The 24,241-nt window shown below is 45.9% G+C and overlaps 1 protein-coding gene across 1 annotated transcript in view; it reads right to left on the bottom strand.

Annotated features, from left to right (window-relative positions):
* LOC117727940 (vacuolar protein sorting-associated protein 13B-like) overlaps positions 1-24,241 on the bottom strand; it is a 305,167-nt gene that overhangs the window by 33,835 nt on the left and 247,091 nt on the right. Inside the window, exons 43-47 of the mRNA XM_034528491.1 lie at positions 16,647-16,846; positions 14,844-15,025; positions 13,942-14,162; positions 13,686-13,817; positions 7,417-7,578 (exon numbers count right to left, since the gene is read on the bottom strand). Coding sequence (XP_034384382.1) covers positions 7,417-7,578; positions 13,686-13,817; positions 13,942-14,162; positions 14,844-15,025; positions 16,647-16,846 — 897 coding nt within the window. The remainder of the gene's footprint in view (positions 1-7,416; positions 7,579-13,685; positions 13,818-13,941; positions 14,163-14,843; positions 15,026-16,646; positions 16,847-24,241) is intronic.

Raw genomic sequence — 24,241 nt, 5'->3', positions numbered from 1 at the left:
TATACACACTCAAGAGTCATGACAGACCGATTGCTCATCAGATATACAACTCCGAATCAAAACAAAATCACAGCGTGTCAGTGAGAGTGAGAAAACAAAGACTTCTTAACGCTGGGCCGAGTTCGGAAGGATGAGCGCGAAAGAACTGTGCGGAGAAAAAAGAAAAGAATAAAAAGCGAGGCGGTGAAAGGTGAAGAATGACTGTCCTGCGTTTCTCATGAAAAGCTTGGCTGTGGCAGCTGTGGTGGAAAGCTGGGGGGATGGCGCACATTGTTTGACAATGGTTGGATGAGGACTAAATGGTGGGTTGCAGAAAGATGAGAATGGGTCCCCAGATTATTCAGGAGTTATTGTTTTAAAAAATGTACTGGCAACATTATGCTGTTGAAACTTCTGCTCTGTCTTTGCGATATGAGACAACAAATGAGGTTCAGAACGTCTCGAGACGTGTCCTATTAATCACTCATCACAAAAAGGCTATCGCCAACCTCTCAAAAAGAAAAACTTTAGCATTTGTGCTTGAGCATCGAGCCCTTTGGCGAATATGTCCAGTGGGACGATATGGATGTGGCACAACAACCCTCAAAGCTAAAGACAAACACATGTAATCATCTTGTGACCTTTGGCCTCTCAGTGTTAGGATTCTATATGGCCATTAAGAAACAGGTACATCCTCAGAGGGCTCACGGTGATTTTGGGGCGGTGGCTTTGAAGCCCTGAAGGGACAAGCTGTCAGTGTGGCCGACTTGGCAACTTTCTTGCTAGATTGAGCAACTTTTGGAGCTAGCATTGCTCGGACCAGCCCTAGATATGCTGCTATAGGCCCAGACTGCCGGAGCTCCTCTCTCCTCTTCTCAATCTCCTTCTGTATGTCTCATTAATGCAAATTACTAACTTCTACTTCTTAAGTCTCTGTGCTTTCTCGCCTCACAGGTTTACATGGACCGTGGTTTAATCTGGACCCTGGTCCTGCCTCCTGCTGTGGCCCTGCTACACACACTGCTACTATCATTGCTATTTTTATTATATTTACATTACTATTACTGATACCATTATTGTTTTTGTTTTGTTATTAGTATTTGTAATTTTTCCATCATGATTCTGCTTACTACTCATTATATGAATCCTTTCTGTCATATTTATTGAATGTCTGTTACGTTGTTCATGCGAAGGGAAAAAAGGGTGTCATGGGTACCAACGAGTCCCCTCTTTACAGACACACCCACGTTATGATGATCACATGCAGTTTTGGGCAAAAGCCATTGGAATTGTATAAACAGTGTATGACTGAAAAGCTGAGACTCGTATGGATCCAAAGAGCCCCATTATAGTAATGTGTGATGATGTCAGTCTTCATATATATGTATATGACTTTCCTAGTTTATTGACTGACATAGCAGTTTCCAGAACAGAAGCACTCTCCATACAATTGCCGAAAAATGCAATTCTTGCAGAAATGTCAAAAGGTATTTATACTCAATGCCTGCAAGGAGTTTTTTTTTTCTATGGTGTTCATTAAGGTCTTGGGGTCTTATTAAATGTGATATGTTGTTGATATAATTTGTTTTAACCATTAGCAATTCTAAAGAGGTCAAAATGTGTCAAATTTAGCACCAAACCAGATTAACAAATAGTATCAACTTATAAATTGATGCCACAATATATTTGATTTCTGACTAGATATAACTCAACACACTCCACTGAGCTTGTCATGTTCATTTTCAGGCTCCCAGCTTTCAGAGGATGTCTACCATTTGACCTGCTATCTCCCCCTGAAGAGCCCCTGACCCCCCCCCCCCCCCCCCCAAAAGACAATAATGGGTCTACGTTGCTCTCTAAACACACATCTGAATACTTCTCTCGTCAAAGACAGTCTGGAGATCTGATAATCAAATTATGGAGTTGCAGTTTAACAATGTACACGCACCACTCTGGATCTGGGCTAGATTTGTTTATTTATTCATCCGTTCCTGGATGCTGGTTTCACTAATCCATCAGCCTGTCTAACTGTTCATTTGATATAGGGTTCCTTTTGACATATTTCTTCTTCCCTCTCATTTATATCGTATTATTTGAGCCGCGCAATTAAGAAAGCCAAGTCCTCCTCACTCACCGTGAACATTCCCCATGGAACCGGGACCAGGAATGTGAATCGTGCACAGCTGCAGTTATCCTGCCCAGGAAGACATGCACTGCATTCTTTATCAGATACTTTTACTACGTACTGCTGCATGCAGTATGCATTCAATTGAGATGTACTACGTCATAACCGTGCACCTTGAACTTTGACCCTGTTGCTCATATATCCACTGTCCACTGTGATTGTGGGTCATAATACTCCGAAAAGCATGGTGGCTTGCATGCTGCAAAATCAGACCGGATGCAGGAGGACATGCATGAATTTTGGAACACTGCATTCGACATGCTACGTACTGGGACAGACTACATCTTCTCTGTTATACTATTCGGGTAGCGTGGGGATTGGAACGAACAGATGATAATGATCCTCTCTCTGTAAGGACTGATTTAGCTTGACTTTATTAATAATGTGCATTTAACTGACTAATTAACCTTTGCCTGATGATGAAGTGTTCACCTCTTACTTTTCTTCCCATTGCCTCTGAGGTAATGCTTACAAGAACATGTCAGTTTCAACAGGTCAGGCTTCCTTCTGGAGCTAGCCCGGCCTCTGGTGATAATCAACAGGAAAGTGCAGCTTTTCTCAAGGGATCAATAAGGACATCAGTCCCTTTCGTCAGCTTCTCCCACTCTCCAAACAGTCAATGTGTGGGTTAACCTGATATCTTTACTGCAGACCAAAAGCCCCAACAGCACAACTGAGCCACTTCACTTGAGGGCAGTGTTTCTTAAACAATGGGTCAGGAAAGAAGAACTGGTGGATGCATTCAGAATTTAGAATTATGAGGGCTTAAAAACAAGACTCTGGATCAGATTGACGGAGGTCCCACGGCGAGTGAGCGACAGGAAACCGTACACAACACACTCCTCTGTGCTCCTCGCCCATGAACAGCGACACGAGGATGCAGACACGCGCCCTGTGCTGCTATCTCCAGCACATTTACCTCGGGGGAACCACGCACACACGCATACCGACACAACACTGACGCATGGATCAACATCACACACATTGAGCGCCGACATGCGCGGGTCCAGAAAAGAGAACTCTTCCGTAGAAGCATGCCCCTGGAGTAAATTCATTTAAATGGTGAATATTCCTTTTGAGGCACCTAAAAAGTCCTTCCCAAATCTCGGGGGTCTTTTTACGCCCCCTTCTCCCTGCTAACCGTGGTAACCATAGGGATTTCCATCAGCTAGGCTGCATCCGGTAGCAGCCAGATATTCCAACCCTCCGCACCATCACACCACACGCCAGAGCCCGAAAACAGCAGGGTGGGGACAGCCAGTGTGTTTGTGTGAGGTATATAAACTGTGCTTAATTATAGTCAATGTGTGTGTCGTCATCCTGCCCTTTTACAATAAACGTGTCAATCCATCTGTATCTCTCTTAAATATTATATAAAAAGTAAAGTAGAAAATATGAAAGAAATAGGGGAAATTGTGCGTTGTTTATAAACTTCTACACCTTGGCTGGCGAATGCCGGGATGTGAAGGCATGCCGAGCCTAAAAGAGAGAACTTAGACTGAGAGGCCGTGACCCTTTTAATGCATCTTACGGTTGTGACTGACAGCGGAGGCAGGGAGCATGGGGGGGGATGGGGGGGGAACAGAGGAGCACTGGACCCGAGCCACGGTTTGCGTTTCGCACTCGGCTCGGGCTCGGGGTGCTCTTCTGAGAGAAGTGACAGATATTCGGAGGTATGTCAACATCGTGGGAAGTGTGCGCCGGTTGGACCGCGCGGGATCACAGACACACGGGAGATTGCAGGGTTATAAATCCGCCTCCCTGTTTTAGTCCAAGCTGTAACAACAGCAGGCCTGTTCATTTAGGGAGCGCTCTCTCTCCAGAGTCTTTTGGACCCTGTCTTTGGACCGGTGATAACAGAAGATAGGATTAAAGGATTTGATGTGTGATGATAATGCATAGTTGGCGAGCCTGCTCATCTCCACTTCCTTGATGCGTTGCTTGTGCATCATAAACAGAGAGAAATGGGGGAAGGCGGGAGAGGGAGCGAGATAGCGAGCGGACACATTTTTGGCCGCGTTGCCGCAGAGGAGTTCTCTCGGCACAATCTGTGTGTCGAGAGCACGGCTCATCCTTTGCCCTCGCTTCCTTTTTTCCCATGTCCTCCCGTTTTCTCAAACAGACCTGAACAGCATCCCTCCTTTTTAAAAAAAAATGTTCTCTACCTTTGTTCTCTTCCGTCTTCCTCTTTTCTCTCCTGATAGTGAGAGTGCGCCTGGGGGACAGGTCAGCTGGGACACACACATCATACCACAGCCATGAGGACAGGCTGATGGTCTGCCTTCTTGACAGGCCCCAGTTTTCCCAGGTGACACATGAGGGGCGGGGGGGGGACAAGGTTGGGAGGTAGAGATAGATGAACCCTGGACTGAGTGATGGTACTAATGGCAGTTTGGTGGTTTAAAGAGCTAGAAAGGCAAACCAAAGGAAAGAGGGAGTCATGACCTCATGTCAAAAGAGTTGACAGAGTCCAACCATGTCTAATAATGAAGCAATGTGACCACGGATGATGTATGGAAAGTAAAAAGTTACACAAAGAGAACCGTTTTAATTCAAAAAGAGAAGGGACTGGAATGGCTAAATAACAACGAGGTTTTGGGGTAATCCGAGGCCATGATACCAAATGAGAGGACAGCACTGATCGAGACATAGTAAGGACAAAGTCAGGCGAAGGCCAGTGGAGGGACAAGCCAGATAAGGGCTTCTGAGCTCAGCCAGCGTGGCCGTAAACACCAGGAACACAAGACTGTCCTGAGAAAGGGTCAAGGACATTGTGTTGGAGACCCCCAAAACAGTATGGCGGACGGAGACTCTCCAGGTCTACTGATCTCATCTCGCTGATGCGAGGTGAAGCATCAGGAATTGGACCAAGCGTCGTCGTCGGGGTAATATGTGTGTGTGTGTGTGTGTGGCCTGAAATGGGTTTTGGCCTGAGCCACGGTGGGTCCCCTACAGCTAGCTAGAAGCTGGCTAGAAAAGACACAGAATACTACGCACGGCATTAGCATATCCCCAGTGGGAGTGAGCTAATTGCGCTGTGGGTCCCAGGCTGAAAAGTGTTTACTGGTGCACTTGGAAGGCGTCACAGCATTACACTGTTTGGATGCACTGGGAGCTTGTTGTGGAACATGGTTTTTCCAAAGTTCGATGAAAGAGAAATGGGGAAAATATGAAAATGGAGACTCCATCTCAAGAGATGAGAGAGGTGAGGGGGGCTTTGGGTGGTAGGAGATAATAGGTTTAAAGTCCGTAAAATGTGTGTATAATAACAGCAGCGTGGAAGTGTTAAGGGTTAAGAGCAAGGTCTTGGGGTTGAAGTGGAGAGCAGGCTCACGGATAGAAAGAGGCTCACAGGGAGGACTGGGGAACGATGGCTCGTGATGATCACCGTTGTTCTGGACACTCCAAAGCATCATGGGACTCAAGCAAAACAGCACAGCCACTTAGGACTCCGTCTCCAAACTCATTTGCAAGAGCTACAAAAACACACTTGCAGGACCGTTTAAGAAATACAACCCTTTCTCTTATCAGTGCCACTATTATCATAACCCCAAACTGTAATTAGGAGCTTGTGCTACAGTTTTCTGAGGCGGACACATTGGCAAGCATTTTATCATCAAGCTCAATAAGTTAGAAAGAGAGAGTGAGGGTGTTTTTTTGGCAAAGTTGCACTATTTCATATTTATCTAGTTTCACAAATCATGTTCATCTCGAGAACACATATTTGATATACCACAAACACATGATAGAATAATACATGACAGCACCATCTTGGAATCGCATTCTTCATCGATGATGACATTTGGCCCGTTCGGACAATCTTTCTTCCAAAACACCCCTAAAAAAATACAGAGGTCATTTTGACTCACTGCTAAAAAGGAGATGTGGTATTCGCTGTGCTGATATGCCAGATTGCCACTCTCCAAGTGTGTGTGTGTGTGTGTGTGTGTGTGTGTGTAAGGAGTGAGGTAAGAGCACAGATTAACCATGCTTGATGATTAATACAACTTGACTTACTTGACTTACTGCGAGCAATTATGGCCATGTCTTTTCTCAAGCTCCACTTTCTCACACTCGCCGTGAAACACATGGGGGGTCCTGAAACATGTGTGTACCAAACTCACACACACACACACATATGCCACAGATCGCCAGCCCACCCTCCGCTCAACCTCAAAACCACAAAGGGTTAAATATAATCAATCTTCTTTAACAATGCTGTCAGGGCACTGTCTGAGAGCGCTGACAGAAACACACAGATAGTGGCGGCACGCTGACGACGGTGTGTGTGTGTGTGTGCGTGTGTGGTTGTGTGTGTGTAAACCTCTGTGAGCCTGTGGGCAGAGTGTGTATGCTCATGTCAATGAATATGGATTTCTTTATATGTTTACCGGACGTGTGCGTGTTTGTGTGCACACACATGTAGTACATGTGTATCCAGGTACACACATTGCATGTTCCAGAGTGAGTGTGTATGTATGTAGGTACCATGTGTGCATTATGTTTCTGTGGGTACTGCTTGTACTAGCAGGTGCTAGCTAAAGCTATAGAGGGTTCTTCGTTCCTGCAGGAGAACCTTTTTTTGTTCCTCGTAGAACCTTATATAACGGTTCCACGAAGTTCTACATATAATTATACCGAAGACAGTCTGCAAAAGGTTCTACCCCCTAAGAGAACCCCTCTTGGGTGTTATGATGCCACCCATTCCCTTGAGTGTTTTTTTCTCCTCCAATTTCTAAGAGTGTGAGCAAGAACCCTCCCCAGGGTTTATATTCCAAGGGTTTCATCTTGAATACACCCAGGGTTCCCATGAGGCTCCTAAAGGGGTGGTGCTGATGTGGTGCAGCGCAATCCACAATTATGGTTCACTTTCACAGTTTTTGGAGGGTGTTGGCTGGAAGGATATTTTAACACCCATGATTTCAACAATCTTTGAAAAACTCGTTCTTCTAAAAAGGGTTCTTTGGATGAAATGGGTTCTTAGTGGAATCCTTAGTCAGTCTCACTAAGAACTGCTGAAAAAATCCTCTGGTTGTATAGAAGTCCATGCTTCATGTGTTAAAGCTGCATTCTCTCTACTGACCACCAGGGGGCGACTCCTCTGGTTGTATAGAAGTCTATGAGAAAATGACTCTACTTCTCTCTTGATTAATTCCCTCAGTAAACAATGTAAACATGAGTTTATGGTCTCTAGTATGTTTGTGTGTACGTGTGTGTGTGTGTTTGTGTGTGTATGTGTCTGTTTGTGCTACCTGAGGGGACTTGTGGGACCTCCAGCTGTACTGGTGGCTGTGGAGGCTGGCCAGCAGCACATTTTCATCCGTGTCTACCTGGCCAAAGCGCAGCGTCTCGTGGGTGTCGTTACAGATCACGTAGTGGCTGAAGACCAGCTCCTCTGCCTCCGGTTTCCCACTCTGAGAGAGAAAACAGAGAGAGGGGTAGAGGGGGAGGGGTGTTAGGGTGTTTAATAGATGGATGAATGAAGAGTAGGAGAATAAAAGAAAATTCTTCCAGGTGTGCATGTGTATCGTGAGTTTACAATGCACAGTGTGTGCGTAGTGTGTGTGTGTGTGTGTGTGTGTGTGTGTGCGTAGTGTGTGTGTGTGTGTGTGTGTGTGTGAATAAGCACATTTACAGGTGTCAATGTATGTATCCTCAATCGTAAAGATGCAGATCTCGGTAGTGCAGCTGTCAGTCAGTAGGAACAAGAGATGACTAATATCACCTGTGGGAACAGGGGTGAAACACATGGCAGTCTGACAGCTATCCAGGCTGAAGCAGCTTTAAACTCAACAGGGGGTAAATCCACCGCTGGTCCCACATAAAACCTCCAGGAGGCCTCTTTCTTGAGAAGCTACATTTTGGCCGTGAGATAAAGAAGGTATGAGATGTCAACTCATTTAAAAATGCAGCTTGGTTCGTTTGTGCATTTTCTCAATGCTCGGAGCCAAGTGGGACACTTATATTGTTATATTGTTGTTTGCTGGGGAGAAAAACAGTACGGTGGGAGTGAGGCCCCAACTGCAGCAATGGGGTCAGCGATAAAGCCTCACGGAAGACTGGAGCCATGCAAAGTCGCACAGGGAACGCCGTCCGCTCGGACGTCACCTCGCATGCGAGGGCGAAGAGCTCACTGGCCTGCTTTTGAAAATCAACCGGGAGAGATGAACGCGTCGAGTCTCCTGGGACAGGATTTCAAGGACACAAATTTCTAAACGGCACAAAGTTTGCATGCGAGTTGGATGGCGAGTGCGTGGGTTTTACTTGAGCTCCTCCCAGAGGCTCTCAGGCTCTGATGGAATCTCTCCCTGACTGTCGACAACATGACTGTGGCTCAGACAGCTTCTCAAACACTACTACGCTATCCTAACAAGGAGGGATGTACTTTTTAAGGGTAGGGGGTTGATGGTTAAGAGAGGCTGGCAGTAAAATCTCAGGGTTTGACTGCCAAGCACGCTCAGGGTCCTCGGCTTGTTGATGAGATTGACAACGGATGGGAAAGTTTACACCATTAAAAAAAGAACACTTGATGATAGATGAGAGGGAGAGCGGGGTAGAGAGAGCAAAATATAGACGGGACAGCTGCGACGGTGGGTTCAAATCCATTTCCAGTTTTATAGCGGAACACTATCTGTGCTCCCATTTGAAACGGACCCTGCGATTTACAAACTTCCTGCTGCCATCCCTAAGATGCCATCGCTAAGCCCGCTCTTTGATGGTATCGCCTTTCCGCTTCGATTCACGAGGCAACGCGATACGCATGTCAGAAAAGCTCCCTGCCGTAATCATGATCACTCTGCGTCTATCCAGGGACTTTAAGTGAACAAATATTAAGACAAAGATATTTAAACAGTCAACACGTCTTCCTTGTTAAAGAGTTCGAGATGGCAGCTTCTTCTCCAGACGCCGGTCCTACTGGGACTCAAAGGATCCATTTCACTAATCCACCCGGATACTGTTTCACAGAGTCGAGCCCAGATCTGCATGGCATAGTGGCACATATATTAAATGACAAGGTACAGTAAAATGTCTGGAAAACAGATTGTAAACAATGACACCCAGGCAAAAGAAATACTCATGAAACAAGACGCCATTGGGGGAGATAGTGAAACCTGTAAAAAGGGACATAATGAAACAATATTCAGATCTACAATCACCTATATGTTCTGCTGTCGATGACCCTCGCCCACACATCTGCCACAAACAAGAACCTGATCTCTCTTTCACTTTCTTTCCGGATGCAAAGGACAGGAGGAACATTCCTGTTGTCTCAATTGCACATGTAAGCAGCCTGTGAACGTTCTGTGAGAAAGCAGTGTGTAAATACTACTGGGCTTTTGTGTGGCTTTCCACCAAAGCCACTTCCCTTGGGTTAAGGGGGGGGGGGGGGGGGGGGGGGGGGGGCAAAGATTGAAAGTGGGGCTAGGGACCGAGAATTGAAAATAGAGGCCTGAGGTTAGAGTGGTGGGGGGCTGAGGTTGGGGCCATATGGGGCTATCAAGCTAGGAGAAGAGGCAAATGAAGGAGAACTTTTGGTATTGGAAGCATTCTGGTTTTCCGTTTGTAGTCAGAGTAGTATAACCAATCTAGTTTGAGCGGAATTTTGTTCAATGCAGTTGGACGAAATGGGAACCCATTGGTCTGACGATGACTTGACTTTTCATTGGTTTAAAATTAGCTCGTAAATTGGCTAATGATGAAACAACGCGCTCTCAACAGCAACTCGAGTCTTGCATCTCAAGTTGCTAATCGGAATGTAAACAACGAGCAGCGCACGGAGAAGTGAAGTTGGCTAAACCGGAACCCCATAAATAGAGCTTCTTGACCCCATCCGTCGTCTGAGCAATAGATGAAGGGTTCCATGATTGAGTTTTACTGTGCTCTTCTTTAGACAACATCATTCAAGCTTAATTTGAATGGTAAATGGTGAATTGACTGCACTTATGTTGAGCCTTTCTCCCTCAATGGACACAGCGCTTAACAATTGGCCTCTTTTTAACTTCTTCACAAACTCGCACAACGATGGCACTGGCCTGACCGTTGGGAGCCACTTGGGGTTTGGAGTCTTGTTCTTGGACAATTGAGCCCAGGGATCAAACCTCCGACACTGTTCTTAGTGGACAATCCGCTGGAACTTCCAACCTTAGTTTTGAGCTGATCTACGAGGACTTGATTGGCAGTTGGAGCTCAAGGAAGGCGATACAGGAGAGGAAGAGGAGGGCCTGTCGGCTTGGGAGCATTATGAGTAACATAATAGATGGATTATACATTTATGTCAATAGAAATGACAAGACATTTGGCATGTGTACTTATGACTGCCAGAAAAACCTTGGGGACGTTATCATGGGCACAAGAGAAGTCCATGTTACCATGACTACAACTGTATATCATAGCTTATCATGGCTATACAATAATAAATTGCAACCATATACCAAGCAGACTCTTTTATATCTATTTATTGCTCTGCATCTGGAAGTGCTCCAGCTGTTCAGGTTGCGGTGCTCTGGTATGACTATGTCTGGCTTGTGAGGTTTCGATTGTGTGGTAGTTGAGGAATCTTCTCCACGGTTCAATGCTGACCCTATGTGCCACATCACAACAGGCCTGGCTGCCAGCCTTGACACCAGGAAACATGAAAATCACTGAAACAATTACACACGTTGGGATACATCCTTCTGTTGCGGAAGTACAGGGCCAATGAACATTTCCAACTGCTTCTGATTACGTCTTCAATTAGGATCAAGTTTTTTTCTATGCATGGACAATGTGTACGCATGAGTGTGTCAGGAATACAAGCCTCCATCAGAGGAGCGGTCCTTTACAACCACCCTCACCACCAGACGGATTTGGGCTTAATCGTACCCATACAAGTTTTTCTACCATGTGCAGGATCGTGTTTCAGAGAAAACACCAAAAAGGGAAACAATATTTAATGATCTAACTTTCTCTGAGGTGAACAAAGGTTTTTTCTTTAAAAAAAAGAAATCAGCCTTTTGTACTTGACCCCTTGCTACCCCTTTACTCCAGAACTACTAAACCCACATGCAGCACATTTGCCTTATAATTATGGTGTGTTTTTTCCCCTTGTGTGCAGTAAAGTGGTAAAGGCTGGAGCTAGTTAAAAGGCTCTGTACAAGTTACAAGGCTGCTGCTGTTTAGACCAATCAAGACAATACAGCAGTCTTAATCATTTTATGACTCAATCCCGTATACCGGTGGACATGTAAAACGCAGCCTTCAGGGGGCTTGTGTTTGTGGAGGAAGGTATTCTGTTTGCGTTTGTATGCGTGAGTATTGTTAAACTCTATTTTGGGTTTTCAGATACTGGGCAAAGATGGCGTTCAAAAAAGCCAAACGTATCACCCAATCAGTATCAGTAAAAAGCCCTGGCAAAAAGCACACAACCAACTAATATCCCAGCTAATCATGCTTGGCTTGTTGTGTAAAGCCCACCATGGATACCAGCATGTCCAAAACACTCCAGTAAAGCTGCAATATGACCATTCATTACAACACCACCAGCGCTTCCAAAGTCTTATTTATGGCTGAATTAACCAGCAGAAATAGGGAACATTCGCTAGCATGCCCTACATGATGCAATGATGAAGCCAAGGGTCAATTATGCTGATTATCAAACCCGGCCGGTACAAGCTGTTCGATGAGTCAACGATGCCACCAATGTGAAAACAAAGGTATTAAACTGTGAGCCAGAACAATCATTTTATAGTAGATTTCCTATACAGCTTGTTTCATTTTATTTTCCACAGGTAAAAGAACACAGCTGCTCTTAGAAAAACACCAGTTATTATGTCTCTCACCTGGCAGTGGGAGTCTGCATGCATGCAAAACCCTGAGAGTACTTCAACGTCTCCAGGGGCCAGCATATGAGTCAGCAGAGCCACAGCTGAGCCGAGCTGAGCCATGATAGGGCATACAAAGCCAGAGAGGCCAGGGTGTGCGTTTGTGTGAGCAAGTAGACAAATGGGTGGAGGACTAGGGCCAGATGAAGTCTTGGCAGGTGTCAGCACTCAAGTTTTACCGTGTTTTCATGGGCATCACTTCACACACAAATATATCCTGGCTACCAGAGGCAGTGCTGAGAGCTGGGAACTGAGAGATGACGAGGACCAAAGGACTAGAAGCTCGGGAACGGACTCACTGTAGCCTCTTAGAGTGAAAGGCAATATTTATCACCGCTGGCATACGACCCCAAAACCATTCTCATCAAATTCACTTTGTTGCGAGTTTGTTTAGCCGATACTCCATCTGGGACAAAAGACATTCTTTCTGTATATTCTCTAAAGATACATATATTTACTACGCATTGGATTTACTGGACCCTGGATGCAAATATAACAGCTGTTTGCAAGTGGTAGCAATACGTGCCTGTTACCTCAGTGTGTGAATGTATCACACTATTTAAACGTACAAGTGAACAAGTGGGGTGACTGTGGCTCAGTGGTGAGCAGGGTCATCCGTCAATCAGAGGATCGGCGGTTCGATCCCCGGCATCGCTAGCCCATGTCGATGTGTCCTTGGGCAAGACACTTGACTCCAAATTGCTCCCGTAGCTGTGTGTGAATGTATGTCAATTTTAGTTACTGCTGATGCGCAGGTGGAGTCTTAGCCACTCTCATCCGTGTGTGAATGGGTGAATGATGTCATGTAGTGTTAAAGAGCTTTCAGTGGTCAGAAGACTAGAAAAGATCTATACAAGTACAGGACCATCTATCCTCCAGTACTTTTCTCCCAAAGTCACCATTGCACTGATTACTTTAGTCACTTCAATTGCATGTCACCACACAGTGTTGTAGTACTTGAGACCAAAGACCGGCCTCAAGATAAGTTTGAAGAGTTTAGTCTCGTCTCAGCCAAAGAGATCTCTGGGTTTTATTTCAAGACCACAACCTCCTGGACCTATTGGATTTACTGGGATTTATTACAAAAAACGAAGGAAAGTTCCCAAACATAAAATTATTTTCGATTATTATATATCAAGAAAATGATCATGGTGCACTTGTACATACACACTTACAGCATAATATATGGTGAATGAAAAAGTAATCTTCAGCTGTTTTCTCTGGGTGTTTTTAATGGAAATGTGGAACTTTGAGATCAATTTAAGGAGTGCCTATTGTTTGTTGTTTCACATGTTATTGTAAGTGTCATGCAATTCAGTACTCGCACTGGTCCTGGTCTTGCCCTGCCTTAAGTCTTGGTCTCAACCTCTCAAAGGTCTGGTTTCGTCTCAGTCTCGAGACACTCTGGTCTGGGCCACGACATGGTATCTGTGTACAATAGGTGGTCTTGTCTTACAACACTACCAGGCAGCTGTGAAAGGTTGCAAGAAATTGCCTTTGTACATTCTCATGTAAGAAATCAACTATTTGTGCTTCTGATATGAGAGGGTGGATTAAAAAAAGCAATTGACCTGGTTTTTGCTTGTCAGTTCATGGAGCCCATACCTTATTGTGTTCTATGGTTTGAATATTTAGGGTACATAAAGGTATCTCTCTGTTACCTGTTGCCAGCTGTGCAGGGCAGTATCCACGGTGTGGATGGCATACTGGCTGATATTAAGGAACACCGGGTCCACAAAAACATTCACATCCAGTGTGGTGTTCTGGGGGAAGCATGTGGCTGCAGCTTGGCCCTGAAACACACATACATTTCTTCTTTAATCTAAATGAACCCATTTTCACATTCCCTGACCAGGGCTTTAAATCAGAAACATCCAGGCAGATCAGACAAACTAGCATTAACTAGCCAAGCTCTACCTGCAGTACACAAGGCTGGAGGAGCTGGAAGTGTGTCAGGTTCCGATACTCCAGCAGCTTGCAGTCCAGCTGGGTGGAGAAGTTGAACTCCTGACACTGACGTGGCCCGCTGCTCCACTGGCGCAGGAAGACCCGCGGCTCCCGAGCGCCACTCACCATGAACTCCTGCTCCTGAGGCAACTTCCTGTCTGGCAGGAAAGGACGAAGCTGTCGCGGTGGAACTGAGAGCACAGTGAGACACAGCATCCGCATGAAGAGACCGGACTGATCAAAACATGGCACAACTTTCAAAATATCCAATCCATAACTTTTGATGTAAATGTGATTATCTTTAAGGCTGTACCGAATGTGTTTGTTTTTACATTCAAAGAATAGATTGAGGTATTCGAATGATGCCTGTTGTCATATTTGATAACTTTATTACTCATTTGTAATTTTTTTTTAAATCCTCCAACAAAATCCTGAACTACAATAAAGTGACTTAATGGATTAAATGGCTTTGTCTTTTTTTGTATTAAATCAACTTTCTGTAATAAATATAACTCGTCAACATAAATAAAGGTTATTTAGGTGCGGACTGAGCTGTGTGTGTGTGTTTAAAAGTGAGAGAGGAAGAGAATGCTGCTCATGCACACGAACCTGAGATATTTCCTAGTAAGCTTATCTGAACCTGCCCGACCAAAAGTCTACGAATAATTAGTGTAGCCTATAGTCTTTATCTGTATACTGTGCAAAAATGCCGGGTTTAAACAGAATTAATAGACACGCATACATTAAAAAAAAGCTGGTTGGCATTCAAATGTTGTTTTAGAATCCGAACACGTCATGAGCGAAGCTTCCAACCATTCGGTGGAGCCAACTCATCTTTATCTTCAAACTCAGAAGAGCTGCGTGTCTCCTACCTGTGCCCAGCTGTTCCAGATGGTGACAGAGGTGAATGTCCAGCTGCGCAAGTTGAAGGGACACGCCCAGGGAGGGGACAAACCAGGGGGCGAAGCAGGAGTCCACGCGGGTGCAGGCCGCCAATGCGATGGGGGACACCAACTGATCGCAGGGCAGCTGGGACCCAGACTCACTATCCGAGCTGGATAGGGAAGAGGAGGCACAGCACACAGGAACAGAGTTAGTGGTACAAAATACTAAAAGGTGCAGAGAAATAAAGAAATCTGTGAACATTAATTCATATGAATAAAGAGAAATATATACGACTCAATTTGTCAGTTTTAACAGAAACATCCTAACCAATAAGGAAAATAGTCTTCATTTGAGGCTGAACGCTTTTGTCTCTTGCCCGACAAATTGCGCGACATCCTTTGCCACAAATCTACAGTGGAGTCAAACGCTGCAATTATTCGGACAAACTGGGGAATGACAAGAGACAACAGTATGGCGCTGTCCGAGCCCGGGAGTTTAGGTTCATTATTACTGCCGCAGTTTCCACGAGAGCCCCTGAACATTAATTGCATGTCATGGTTGATGATGTGGAATGGAAGGTAATTGAAGTGAATGACCATTTGCTCTGTAATTTGCTGCTACCATGATCCACCGTAAAAAAATAAATAATAATAAAAAAAATAAAAAAACTCCAGCAGTAAAACGCTCAAGACGAGAGAAACGCTGGTGCAGCATAGTGCTCCTTAAAAAAGATAAGCATCATATGTTGACAATTTTCATTACTTCCAGTTGGCAGGGCAGCCAAGTTATTTTTTTCTACTAAAGTAAGGCAGATGAAACGGGCGAGTAAGGGGAATCAGTTTTGATCAAAAAAGACAAATAATTTAAACATAAAGGAAATGTAGTGTTTGGTCTATGATTGTAATGGAACGCAGATGTATATTTTGCTTTACACTGTATCTGGTACTGCTGGTACTTTTTTCTCTGTTTCTTCTCTTACATGTTTTCTTATTCCTCCCTCTCTGAGCTCTCTCAGCCACACAGAATGTGGGCTTGGCAATTCTCTTCCACTAAAAAGTTCCCTAAATCCCAAGAGGAAGTAAAAAAAAAAAAAAAAAAAAAGAAAAGGAAGGGGGCGCGGGGGCGACACAGAGAGAGAGAGAAAAAAAGAGAGTAAATTAAGATGAAGAAGGAATGGGGAGAGGAATGAAAGATGGGCGAAGCATGGAAGATGTGACGGGATGAGACGTGAGAGAGATTAAGAGAGGAAGCAGTGGTAGCGGGAAGAGGGGAGTAAAAGCCCCGTTGGGGTGTTGGGAGCGCTTGGCGGGCCTGGACCAACCAATCCAACGCATCCCAGTTCAGCCCGACCCAACCCAGACCAGGCCTGGCTTGGGAACTCACGAGCCAACCCAAAAAGGGGCTCTCCGCTCCCCCCTGAGCTTCCCCCTCGATTAGATACACTCAAGGTAAGCAGGAAGGAATCCGGATGGGCCCTGACAGGCACTTGGTGTGCTGGGAAATCTCATTAGGCCGATCTGAACGCCTTCCAAGCCCGCTCCCTGCTCCTGCACGCCAGATGTGGGGCGAGGGACACATTGCTAGCTCTTTGTGTTCGGCGGCCTGGGTCTCTCTCTCTCTCTCTCTCTCTCTCTCTCTCTCTCTCTCTCTCTCTCTCTCTCTCTCTCTCTCTCTCTCTGCTTTCCCTATCACTGGACGGCACACGTGCTGTGTACAGATACCTACGAACACAGAGAAACAGCTAAATAAAACGCAGGTTTGATGTCCCCCCCCACCCCACCCCACCTCACCTCTGCTCATCTCCTCCCTCTCCGTTGTTGTGGTTGAGGACTATCCTCCACAGGTCTGAGGCCACCAGCTCCTTCTGCTGGTCGGTGAGGCTGAGGCTGGGCAGCTGCAGCTGGCACGCGCTGCTTTCCGAGAGGCTGAACTCCCGGTACGGGACGAAGGTCTGCTGGAGCTCGTCCCAGTACTCCAGGCTGCACGGTACCTGAAAGGAAAAGACACAGTGAACAATATACACATGTGGCCCCCAAAGTATGTATCTCATTCAGGTTCTTAATTCATCCACTGTCAATCACAATAGTGATGTTCAACTCAGATTCAAGCTTTCCTTTTTAATGCACAGAGGTCTCCTCTCCAAAACAAAACGGACCAGGTGACAATGACCAAAGCAGTTTCACTTCAAAGGAACAGAGAGGAGCATTACCTTAGAAGTTTATGTCTACATACATAGATAGGGACATTCAGATTTTTGTGTGGGTCACAGCAGTTCGCCTACACGCTCGAGGACCCCACACACCGCACCTTTAAAAATGAGTGTTTCTCATGCTGTTTGGGGGGGAAAAGAATGTCGTGGAGGGGGCTGTGAGACCCAGACGTCATACGACTACAATCGCAGGTTCATTCAAAACATATCGAAATACTAAGATCTACAAAGTGAGTTGTAACAATGTGGCTTATACTTAGACGACACACGGGTAAAGGGGATATGACCCCACAGACAGGCGACCAAATTAAACCATTACTTGGATTCAAATGAAAGATTCACACAGTTTGAAGATCTTTGGAATCATAATCTAGTTACTTCCAGACTAGATTACTGCAACTCCTTATTATCAGGCTGCTCTAATAAGTCTCTTAAATCCCTCCAGTTGATCCAGAATGCTGCAGCTCGTGTACTCACAAAAACTAAGAAAAGAGATCACATGACTCCTGTATTAGCTGCGCTGCACTGGCTCCCTGTAAAATCAAGAATCACATTTAAAATTCTTCTCCTCACCTACAAAGCCTTGATTGGTGATGCACCATCATATCTTAAGGAGCTGGTAGTACCATATTGCCCCACTAGAGAGCTGCGCTCACTAAATGCGGGGCTACTTGTGGTTCCTAGAGTCCTAAAAGGTAGGATGGGAGCCAGAGTCTTCAGTTATCAAGCTCCTCTTTTATGGAACCAGCTTCCACTTTCAGTCCGGGAGGCAGACAGTCACCTCATTCAAGAATAGACTTAAGACTTTCCTCTTTAATAGTGCTTATAGTTAGGGCTGAATCAGGTTTGCCCTGGTCGAGCCCCTTGATATGCTGCTATAGGCTTATAGGCTGCTGGGAGATGTTTTAGGATACACTGAGCACCTATCTCCTCTTCTCTCTCTCCTTATGGATGAATTTACATCTCTCCATTGCACCTTATTAACTCTGCTTCCTCCCCGGATTCGTTGTGACTTCACGTCTCATAGGGTCCATTGGACCTGGAGGTGTCTGATGCCTGGTGAGCCAGCTTCCCACCTTGGCCCTGCTGATGCCCCGCCCCCTCCTCTCTACTTCCTTCTGTTTCATGGATTGGAGTTCCATTCATACATTGTCATATTCATGTAATGTGTTTATGTAACTTTGTAAATGCTGTTCATTCTGTACACATGACATCTATTCATCTGTCCATCCGGGGAGAGGGATCCTCCTCTGTTGCTCTCCTGAAGGTTTCTTCCCTTTTTTCCCTGTCAAAGGTTATTTTTGGGGACTTTTTCCTGATCCGATGTGAGGTCCTGGGACGGGGATGTCATATGTGTACAGATTGTAAAGCCCTCTGAGGCAAATTTGTAATTTGTGATATTGGGCTATACAAAATAAACTGAAATTGAAACTGAAATTGAAATTTGGGTTAATGTCAGTACACAATCCCAACACAAAGATAAAACATAGGTGGACATTCCAATGTAGAAAGAAAATACATATTATACCTTTAAGGGAAATGAACAACCTGCCCAGACACTTAGTCCCTCTTTTAAGACATTATACGATTTGACCCGTCATGAATCACAAAGGTATAAAGCTGGATTGAAAACGGGCTTGCGACCCTAATGACTGGCTAAAGGAAGGGACTAAAAGAAACAAGACAAGTCCTAAAGGAGGTTTATTGCGGGTTTTTTCTAGCCATTTCTTAATTTGCTGAGCAAACACAGTCTGAATGATGGCCAATGTCAAAGAGGATACTGTAACGCCTCATCTGTGTTGTTGCTCCTGCAAATCCTCCTTAAAAACCTGTGGATCAAAGAAACCCTCTCCTGCAACATATGGAGAGAGACACCTCTGCGCGCCAGTCAATAATGGATAAATCACAGTATTCACTTGGATGAAATCACACAAGGGCCTCTCGCAATTATGTTCTCCCTTCCTTCCTGCACACGGACTGAAAAATGATCACAGACATTTGTTTTTCTCTCCAAGAGAGCTTGAAGGAAACGTGAATGTGCTTCTTTACATCCCTTTGGTTCATCAAATGTTCAACTGAAACATAGTTCTTTGTTAAGGTGGTGGCTTTGCGCAGACTGTTCATCACTTGAACTTGTGGCTCCAGACCACATAAACAGACCATTAGAAGCTCCTCCGTGTGACCCTGATTACTCATCAGCAGTAGGGTCTCCGTAAGGCTTTGCTATTGCACAACAGGTCCTCCTTCAGCTCTGTGGATTCCCCCAGATACACATAAAGGAGGAAGCAGTAGTCTGCTAATCATTGAGCATTGATAGTTCACTAACCCTTCCACGACACTGGGAATCCCCCGGCTTGGAGAAGGAATGAGCAAGCAATTTAAAAGTTTGTTTATGTTGTCGGCACCTTGAATTTTACTCACTTCAGACAAACCCATCTTTAATTTCTAAAAGTAACAACCGCAGACCATCGCTGCAGCGAGACGACAACATCATCTCCATGACAACGCTCCATGACTAAACCCCGGGCCAACTGAATGCTACAAGGCAGCCATTAGCATGAGCAGGTTTCTGAGCCGTTTCACCCACTGAATAACAACCAGCTCATGTGAGCGGCCGGTCGGCCTCCACTCCGTACTCACACATCGTGCTAGAAGCAGCAGAAATGTATCTGGTGCTCCTGTGTGAACTAAAAGCAGGTTCTCGGGTTCCCTCTGATGGATCAGTGGTGGCAGGGAGCTTTTAGCAGCACACCTGAAGGATGCCAGGCGGTGAGACGAGAGAGAGTGTGTGTGTGTGTGTGTGTGTGTGTGTGTGTGTGTGTGTGTGTGTATGGGTGAGTGAGGGCATTTGTCCGAGCACATGTGTCTGTGACAATCCAAATAGCTCACCGGAGGTACTGATTCTCCCCGGGCGCTTACCGAACCCCATGGAACTGTCAACAAGTCTGTGTGCGGGTATGTGAGAAGGTTTGTGCACACAAAATGTGTGTGTGCGCGGTGGGGCCGGCGTACTCTTAGGGGGCAAATGCATGAGGTAACTGTGAGCTTACATCATGGATGAAATACCACACAGGTTTTCCTGGAATCCACCGCTCATAATTGTACCTGACAAAGAGTGGTGCACCCACAACCGAGCCACCGGAGCGGAAACTCACTGAATCCCAGCGGACGATTCCCAGAACAGCGAGAACAGAGAGGGTGTTTTTTTTTTTTCCCCCACCTGTGATATTCTATACACATGACGGCATGCAGAAAAACTAATATGTGAGGCACATATAGTTTGGTACATAGTGGAATACATTTGCATGGCTGAATGTGTGTCATGTTCACTTTGGCCAGTGGAGATGAAATAGATAACCGTTTTGCAAAAGATTTTTTTTTTTTTTAAATAATAATAATGTTGCGGGGGATGTTGGGGGAAAAAAAAGGAAAACCCGCCAAAATAAGATTTTACTTTTAGCTAGGTTTGAGTTGGACGTCTGGCAATGGCTTCTGGGAGGAAAACGCACCTGTGTATATGTCGAACAGATTGTGTATACGTGTCCGCGTATAATTGCGTGTATGAAAGACAATACGCCTGTATACACGTGTGTATACACAGGTGTGCGCATGTAAGTGAGTGCGCGATACAGTCCGGGCAGCGTCGGTTTCCGCTGCCTGATTGTGTGTGTACCTTATCTGATAAACAGCATGTAACCCCGAATAGCTGACATTCCCCTTTGGCTGAAAGGGGTGCAATCTGTATTCCCCTCAAGCGGAAGACTGGCAGCTCGGCCTCGGGACAAAACATCAGCCCAGGGCTTATCTTAAATGCTATCTTGATTTTGTTTTGAGTCAAGGTTCCACTTTGGAGGTGGTTCAAAAAGCCTGGAACGCTAAAGTTAAGGGCTTTTCAAGTGCTTTCAATATTCCAAAAACTATTTTCGAATGCATTCAAATCCAGGGCTGTTGGCAGCATTGTGTACGCACACATCTGATTTCCATCCCTGTCACCCGGACCCCGTTTCTGCCAAACCACAACATACTTCTCTGGGACTGATTGACCAATCACAGTCTCTCTCTCCAAAAAAAAAAAAGAAAAAAAAAAAAAAAGAAGGGTTAACTGAAGGCAGGCAAAACTTAAGCAAATACACAACACACAGAAATGATTTCAATTTCCGTGATGGACCCAGGTGCGATCGCTGCTGCAGTTTAAACATGTCCGTGCAACTGAAGACTCCCCGAGCTCCCAGCTGAGGCTGCGGCCGCCGACACCCACAGTCTGCCATTGCTCCTATTAACAATATCAACACTGCTATTAGGTCTTCTGTTATTCCACTGATGCCTATGTGTCCAACAAATCCACTGCTAGCTACCTCTTATCAGCCGGTGGACAAATTGAATTGACGTCGGCTTGAGCAAATGTTTACTCAGGAGATGTAATAAAAAATAAATCTGAAAACGACTCCCGCTGTGCTATCTCAGGTGGGCTAATATAGGTTAACACTAATCAGAGTGGAAAAATCCCACGCTGAGATCTTCACGCTATTTTTATAGTGCGTGAGCTGGTCTGCTCTTTTTTTTGGGGTCCGCTCCGAAGTGAAACACCCACCGACGAGGGACGTGGAGCGGAGGGTTGACCTGCGGTTCTCATGACAACGACAATGGCACCGCTGCCGAAGTGGTTATGACTCAACGTTTGCCAGTTCATCTCAGGCCACAGTGCTTTTATGATATCAGTCGCAAGCCCGGCCAGGGCCCCCCCGTTGGCAGCGCAAGAGCCCTGCCGGGGACATGAAAGCCTATCCCACAGTACCCTGCACGAAAAAGCAACAGCAGGGGAGCAGATGGTGTGATGCAGCCGCCTCCAACATCGAGGGGATGATCGCATTTATTTGCATATTGGGAAAAAGGCAAATGACTACACGCTGAGGCTGAACTCCACTTTACCAAACCGTCCTGCTCTCCTCCTCCTCCTGCTGCTGCTCCTCTGAGCCGTCAGCCTGAACCCTCAGCTCCTGTGTTTACTCCTGGTTTCTCACGCTTTCAGAGCCCCGCAGACGGAAAAAAAAGGAGCGGTGAGGACACCTGCTTGTGATTGAGAGGGCTGGACCACACGGCGGTGAGAAGGTGAGAATGAGTCACCTTCTATCCCCTCATCATCACTTGGGCCCTCTACGGACGGGAACCTGCGGCTGCTCCCCCCCCCACCTCCCAAACCCAATCACTCTGACATCGTTCCCCTTCTACTGTATATAAAAACAGTGCAGGGCAGCAATTTGACTTTGAGTAATGGAAGAAGGGTTGAATTCCCCCTCCGATACACTGGAACCAGTTGGGAAACCACAACTATTTAAATGCAGGAAATCTTGATTTTATAAAATGTTAATATGATCTGCTCCGGGGGGACAAGCGAGCAGCATTGCTCGGAGCAACGAACCCCCTCCCCTCCCAACCCCACCTTCCATCTATTCAGCTGGCTGGAGACGGGGAGCAAAAGCAAAGGAAAGGAGGAGGGCGGGTGTGTGTGTGACCAAAGTAGGGAGAGGAGGAGGAATGGAATGAAAAGATGGAGAAAAAGTGGAGGAGAGACACTTTTATTTTGGCCATCCCTTGCAACACTCCTCGCCATCCACCTGCCGGCAAACGGCCGTGAAAGCGACTGAGCGGCGCAGAGGAACGGCGAGAGAGCTCGACGCTACACGGCTCTCTCTCTTTCCCTACGTGTTTCTTTTTCTTTCCCCATGCCTCTCACTTTCCATTTCTCAAAATCTATCAGCCTCCATCTCCGTGTGGCCACATGGTAATTTTAGAGGCCTGAGAAATGATGTCTCTCTCTCTCTCTCTCTCTCTCTCTCTTCCTCCCTCCCTCCCTCCCTATACAGCCTGGATGTGAAGTAATTGAAAATTCCTTTGGAACAGAAACTGAGCCATTACTGTTTTTTTTTTTTTATGGCTGCATTTCCTTTCTCAGTCACTGGATTTTCTTTCTGGTCTTAAAAAAGAAAAGAAAAGAAATACAAAATAAAATTGTTCAAGAGTTTTGAAGTTTCGTAGAAAAAGAAAAGAATAATTAATGTCTGCCAGAGGCTGAAAAGAATGAAATGTCACAACGACTTTGGCTGAGGACCAAGAGGTCTTGTTAAAATAACCCCCACAAACCCAACTGGCTTAATGCTGTGCGGAGTGTTTGGATTAAAACACGGGGAAAGTAAGACTGTGTAACATATCAGTAAACTGATCCAATGCCTTATAATCACATTACAAGCACCTCCTTTAAGGTGCTTCCTATTCCTCTCTCAAATCTGTTTGGACCCTTTTCTAAGCTCCATGAGTTCATTGCTTTTCGCTGCATCTCACATCCCCACACAAGTGGTTTCGGTAATAGCCAGGTGCTCGGCGCCTCCTCCTTTCATCACCCGCCCATGGAAGTCTCATCACATGATTCCTTTTAACAGACTTGTCAGAGGAGACAGGGCTGCGCCAGATGACACGAGGAGCGCAGCACGAGATGAGGAAACCACATGCTCGTCGACCGCCAATATGTCCGCGGGCCACGGAGATGCAGAAATACATTCGATGACTGCCGTCGAAAGTGAACGACGGACACGTGTGAGTCACGTGAACGACACTTGTTGCATCTCCTGTCAGGCCTTCACCGACCTCTCGTTTAATCAGCTGGACGAGATTGAGACACCCGCCTCCATCCGTGACCATCTATCTCCATTCTTCTCCGCCCCTGTCCATCTCTCACCACCCCCTCTTTCCTGTCCATCTTCTCCCATTAACTGCCCTTAACTCGGCCTTCCACCGCCGCCTCCTCCTCCTCCTCTCGCCCCCCCCCCCGCCCACACTCCCCACTGTAACTCAATATGTGGCCAATCAGCGAGAGGCTTTGGAGTTTCGCTCATTACAGACTTTACAGCTGGGGGGCCTCGCTGGGAAGCCAGACATCTGCAGCACCTTCCAGTATCTCTTCTCTCCTGGGCCGACATAAACGGACGAGGAGAAAACATCTGCGCTGTAGGTGAAAAGATTGTGGGAGTCCAGGAAAGAATCGGAGAGATAAAGGGGAGGATGTGCGGAGATGGGAAACTTCTGCTGCGGATTGAGCCTTAAACATGTCATTAAAAAGTCCTAAGAAATCGGCTGGGAATGTAGTAAAACTACGGTCATTAATATCAGTAATAACTAGAG

This window comes from Cyclopterus lumpus, chromosome 25, assembly GCF_009769545.1.
Source record: "Cyclopterus lumpus isolate fCycLum1 chromosome 25, fCycLum1.pri, whole genome shotgun sequence".
NCBI lineage: Eukaryota > Metazoa > Chordata > Actinopteri > Perciformes > Cyclopteridae > Cyclopterus > Cyclopterus lumpus.
This window is presented reverse-complemented; position numbering and strand designations above follow the sequence as displayed.